A 5,970-nucleotide genomic window follows, 5' to 3' on the forward strand; every position below is an offset into this window, starting at 1 on the left:
GTCCCACCCCTCCCGTCGGCTCCTCCGCTGGCTCGGCCGCGGCGTCCCGACCTGAGGGTGGGGGGAGGGGCGCGGGCGGGGGAGGACCGGCCGGACGCGCGGGGCCCGCGCCCCCAGCCCCCTCTCCGCCGCGGCCGCCGCCCCCGGATTATTTATCCGCCAAGTCCCGCGCGCGCCCATTGGCCCGCAGCCCGGGTGTCAGCGCGCATCCGGCCTTGCCATTGGCCCCGCACACGTGCGGCCCCGACTCACGTGCTTCCGGTTTGAAGGCAAAAAGTGTGCCTGGGTGATTTTTTTTTTTTTTCCCAGCGAGAGTTTGAGCAAAGATCGGAGCTGTCAGAGATTTGAGAGAAAAAAATAACAAGGCAGCCCGGTGCTGGCGGAGACGCGCTCGCTCTGCAAAAAACAGCAAAGGCGATTAAATGCGCTGCCAGCCTCGCGCGCTGGGCACAGCTGAGCGTGACACTCCACTCGGGGCAGTCCAACCCTTCACTCCTGCCTTGAAAGCCTAGGCTAGACTTTCAAGATTATTTTTTTTCCCTTTAAGAAAAAAAAATTACCGGAGCTTTTTCCCCCCCTCTTTTTCCTTTTCTTTCTTTCTTTGGAGCGGTGGCTCACTCCCCATTGATCACAAACCATTGACTCGGGTGGTGGCAGAGAGCGAAACGACATTGCCAAGAGTCTCCCTATCTGGATGTCTACAAATTAGAGCGAGGGCGAGACGGCGAGATCCAGCCGCTCGATAAGAGCGAGCGATCCAGGCCCGGCGCCGGGGCTTTTGGCCGGCACCCGCCCCGCGCCTTCGCCGACTCCGCTTTGCGCGCCCCCCACGGGCCGCTGGCAAAGTGGGGTGGGGAGTGAGGCGGGGGGGCGGGGGCCGGGCGGCCGAGCATGGAGGACCAGCAGCCGGAACCTAAAAGTCAGCGCGACTCGGGCCTGGGCGCGGGGACAGCGGCCCCGGGCGGCCTCAGCCTGAGCTTCAGCCCCGGCGCCAGCGGCAGTAGCGGCAGCGATGGCGACAGCGTGCCCGTGTCCCCCCAGCCCGCGCCCCCCTCGCCTCCCGCGGCGCCCTGCCTGGCCCACCACCCTCATCTCCCCCCGCCCCCCCCGCCCCCGCCGCCGCCGCCGCCGCCGCCGCCGCATCTCGGGGCGCCTGCTCACCAGCCGCCGCCCGCGGCCCAGCTGCACCGCACCACCAACTTTTTCATCGATAACATCCTGAGGCCGGACTTCGGCTGCAAAAAGGAGCAGCCTCCGCCCCAGCTCCTGGTGGCCGCCGTGGCCGGGGGAGGCGCAGCGGCGGCAGGCCGTGGGGAGCGTGACCGAGGCCAGACGGGCGCAGGGAGAGACCCTGTCCAGCCGCTGGGCACGCGGGCGCCGGGGGCCGCCTCGCTCCTGTGCGCCCCGGACGCTACCTGTGGACCGCCCGACGGCTCCCCGCCCGCAGCAGCCACGGGCGCGGGCGCGTCCAAAGTTGGGAATCCGGCGGCGGCGGCGGCGGCCGCGGCGGCGGTGGCGGCGGCGGCCGTGGTGGCGGCGGCCGCGACCAAGCCCTCGGACAGCGGCGGCGGCAGTGGAGGGAGTGCGGTGAGCCCCGGAGCGCAGGGCGCCAAGTACGCGGAGCACAGCAACCCTGCCATCCTGCTGATGGGCTCCGCCAACGGCGGGCCCGTGGTCAAAACGGATTCGCAGCAGCCCCTCGTCTGGCCCGCCTGGGTCTACTGCACGCGTTACTCAGACCGCCCGTCCTCCGGTGAGTATCCGATCCGATCGCGGCTGCACCACACCGGCCCCGGGAGCTCGGCGCTGAACGCAAACCCGGCGTCCGGCACTCTCGGCTCTCCTGGCCTGCTTTCTTCTTCTTACCAATGGGCACACTTCCTTAGTGTGCCCAGTTCTGCGTCCCTGGGCCCTGTGGCCACCCCCTAGCGTGCTGGGGCTCCGGACTAGCCAGGCAGGCGGGATGCTGGAGCCTTGGGTTTTGATCTCCACACCCCTGGGCCCTTCTTTTTGTTTTTACCTTTATGATCCCCTGGAAAGATAGACAGGGTCTCTGGCGTTTCTTCCCGGAAAGGGATGTTCAGAGCCTACGGGAAGGTGGGCCTAATCTGTGTCTGAAACCCACCAGCCCCAACCGGAGGAGAATAGCAGGATTTTGAGAGAGAAATCAGCTTCCTGGTGTTTCTTACAGACACACATACCCAGACCTCATCTTGCTGTTTTCTGCCTAGAGTTTATTTTCATAGCTAGAGCTAGACATGGAGAGAGACAGAAGGGAGAGAATTGCCTCTGCCAGCCTCCAACCAGGTCCTGGAGCAGGGAGTCTGACCCGGGTGGGTAGAATCCCAGGGAAAGGCAGCGCCTGTAGAGCCCAGATCCTCAGGCCTCCTGGATCTCTGGACCACACAGACACGGGTAGACAGAGAAAAGACAGGCCAGACTCAAGCTAGAAACCAGGGCAGATAGAACGGGGAGCTAGCTAGCTTCGGTAGAAGCTTCTTCACAACGCAGCTCGCAGGTCTAACCCCCTGGACTCTGCGCCTCCCTTCTTTCAAGCCTTCCTTCCATACCTCTGCCAGGGAGTACTTTTCCTCCGCCAGCAGCTCCCCCGTTTTGCTCAGGGTTTCCTTTGGCCCTTTTTTACTTTTGCTCCCTCCAGATGAAGCATAGGTCAAGCTTGCCTTGGGACAGCCACTGGGCCCTGGGAGAGGAAACCGAGGCCTGCTGGGCGCGACAGCGAACAGCTCCCTAGTTCTGAGGAGGCCAGCGGTGGCTGAAAGGAGGGCCACAACAGCTCTGGTCTACTCTCCGAGCTCCCAGCGGCCAGGGCCGCCAGAACCCAGGCCCAGCATAGCCACAGGCTACTCTGTGCGGGCTCAGCTCTCGCCTCCTGACCGACCACTGCCCAGCGACCGCAGATCGATGTGCGTTATCAGCCCCCGCCATCTCGAGCCCCGTTATTGACACATCTGACTCCGTGCACCTCCGAAAAGCTACTTTGATTGACTCGCCTGATGGATAGAGTGATTGAGCTGTCAGGCCGCTTGGGTCGGGCTGGCCAGGAGGCTACGATTTTATTACAAGTGTCCAGGCCTGGTGCGCAAACAGAACAAGCCCCCAACACGTCCCAGACGTACAAAGCGCAGCAGGGTCTTTCTTCTAAGCCAGGTGCACATCTTCTAAGCCATTTCCCCTTACTTACTTGATTACTAATCCAAACCAAGTTCTCCTCCCCACCACCAACCTGCCTCCCAGCCCCCTTCCTGAGTGCATCCGAGTGGGCCTTGTCTTTGTTCTTGACTGTTTTCTTTCCTATGAACCTGGGCCTGCAGTAACTGACTGACTGCTGCGGGCTGTTTTTTTTCCTTCTCTGCCGGAACCCAGGTCCTAGTATCTGCCATCTGCTAGGACCGGGCCCTTTGTCATAAATGGTGACCTCAGTCCAGGGCCAACCTAGGGAGTCAGAAGCTTGCCAATTTGTAGCCAGATTTGTAGATGCCCGTGAAGTCTCCTCTTTCCAGGCGGTTTTAGAGCTTAAAAGACCGATGAGCTGGACCCTTGACTGGGTAAGCACCCATTACGATGACAGGGTGCCTGAAGGAAAGGCCAGAAAACTTGGGTGAGGCGGGATGGATGAGGGTGAGAGGCAGAGAGCAGCAGTTGTGTCCTCTCCAGCCATCCTCTGCTTTTCTCCCCCCCCCACCCCCACCCCTATCTGGGACTGGTTCCCCTAGCAGCCTCTCTCCAGGCTAGTCATGGAGTGAGCATTTCACCTTCATAGGGTGGTTTCTGTGGCTGTTTCCCCGTCTCCATGTTGGAAGAAAAGCACACTTTTTTTGTCTGATCGGGATTATTCCTGTGCCAGCCCTTCTGGCCCTGTTGTGCCCATGAGAGGGTGAAGGGGGTGGGGTAGCAGCCCTGTAAATCGCAGGGATTGGCAAGGACAGCCGAGCTGTCTTGTTTTTGTTGCTCAGGTGTTTTCACCTAACCTTGCAGCATGATTTCCCCAAGTAGATGACCTGAGGAAGACCTTGCCTGTGTAGCCGGGTGGAGGCACGGGGAGGGCCCGCTCTTTTGTACAGTACCATCCAAGAGGCAAACCCAACGGGCCAGGGTGGTGGTGGTGGTAAGAGTCTTCGGAGTGAGCCCCACTGTTGGATCAAGGTCTTTTCTCATTCAGAGAAGGGGCAGTTGGTGTCTCCCCGGTGGTAGGAGATACGGGGCTCACCGAAAAGTTCCCTAGTGCCTACTTTCATTGCCAGCCGATCTTGCTTTTATCTCAGGCCTGTGAAAGGGCAAGTCCCTGATCCTCAACTCTGGACTACTTTGGCTGGGGTTCTAACTATCTCTCCCTCTTGGATTTCTGATTTCTTCACCAGGAACTGTTGTGAACTTGGCCCTTCCCTGACTCCCCTGTCATGAACTGAGATGTGGCGGCTACCTATATGTTTGGCCAGTAGTTTTCTTCTTTTTCCTCCGTGGTTCTTTTGGCTTCTGAGAAAGAAAGCCACTGGGCCCTCTGGCCAGGCCAGGGCCACTTTCATCCAAGGGGATGGCTTGTGGAGAGGGAAACACAGAGCAGGTTCCAGGCCGGGCTAAGCAATACTCACCGCCTCCTCTGCCCTTGTCCCGACCCCTCTCTGCCATGCAGGTCCTCGCACCAGGAAGCTGAAGAAGAAGAAGAACGAGAAGGAGGACAAACGGCCGCGGACAGCGTTCACGGCCGAGCAGCTGCAAAGACTCAAGGCGGAGTTCCAGGCGAACCGCTACATCACCGAGCAGCGGCGGCAGACGCTGGCCCAGGAGCTCAGCCTCAACGAGTCCCAGATCAAGATCTGGTTCCAGAACAAGCGCGCCAAGATCAAGAAAGCCACGGGCATCAAGAACGGCCTGGCGCTGCACCTCATGGCGCAGGGACTGTACAACCACTCCACCACCACCGTCCAGGACAAAGACGAGAGCGAGTAGCCGCCGCCGCCGCGGGCCTCGCGATCAGTGCAGCCACCGAGTCCCCGCGCTCGCCCTCTGGGCTCCCACTGCAGCCTCCTCGCGGGCCTTGCTCCGCGGGGTGCCAGACTCCCCGAAAGGAGAGAGGGCACCGCAGGGAAGAGAGAGAGAGATAGAGAGATGCTCAGAATGGAGAATCTCGAAATATTTCCAAGGAGAAAGACACGGACACGGACAGGTGCTGTCGCAAAACCCCATCTCTCCTCTATTCACAGTCTAAGGGACAAAACTGCGAACTCCTTAAAGCTCTATTTAGCCAAACCGCTTACAACCTTGTATATATTTAATTTCAGGTAAGAAAAAGAAATATGTGTAGCGATATCTATTTACTGGACATTTTTATTAATCTCCTTTATTCTTATTGTTATAATTATTATAATTATTATAATTATTTTATCCCCCTCCGCCTCCTTGCCCCCGTTTCCTTTGGGTTGCCTTCTCCTTGGAATGTCTTTGCTTCTCCGGTGCCTCCGCCCGCTGCCCGTTTCTCTGGGACTTTTCTTTGTGTGCGTGAGAGTGTGTCTCCAGTGTGTGTCTGCCCTGCGCTTCTTCCCTACCTCCCACACTTTTCTGTCTGTCTGCCCTTCTCCCCCTTCCGTTTTCCGGAGACTTGTTGAGAAATACAACCCCACAGACTGCGAGACTGAACCGCCGCTACAAGCCAAAGATTTTATTATGTTCAGAAACCTGTAGTCTGAAATAAAGTGTGCACTGTGCTCAAGCTTTGGCCGCCCTCCTCTTTGTGAGCTGGGGAAGGGTGTGGGTCCCCCCATCCCCCCAATCCACTGGCTTTGGCCCTTTCAAAGCTCACCACCGTGCCCCTGTGCGCCTCCCCCTGCTCCCTCCCCAACCCCCCCTCCACCAAGCGGAAACACACACACACACACACACACACACACACACACACGCAGTCCTGGCCTGTGACCCTGAAGGTTGGGACTTCGGGCAGGACATATAGTCCCA

General features: G+C 59.5%; 1 protein-coding gene across 1 annotated transcript; it reads left to right on the forward strand.

Annotated features, from left to right (window-relative positions):
* The first annotated feature begins 320 nt into the window (after positions 1-320).
* Positions 321-5,720, forward strand: EN1 (engrailed homeobox 1). The gene is made up of 2 exons (XM_075529524.1): positions 321-1,753; positions 4,652-5,720. The coding sequence occupies exons 1-2, from the start codon at positions 892-894 to the stop codon at positions 4,966-4,968; spliced, it is 1,179 nt and encodes a 392-aa protein (XP_075385639.1). The 5' UTR covers positions 321-891; the 3' UTR covers positions 4,969-5,720.
* Positions 5,721-5,970: the final 250 nt, after the last annotated feature.

Source organism: Tenrec ecaudatus, chromosome 13 (genome assembly GCF_050624435.1).
Source record: "Tenrec ecaudatus isolate mTenEca1 chromosome 13, mTenEca1.hap1, whole genome shotgun sequence".
NCBI classification, from domain to species: Eukaryota; Metazoa; Chordata; class Mammalia; order Afrosoricida; family Tenrecidae; genus Tenrec; species Tenrec ecaudatus.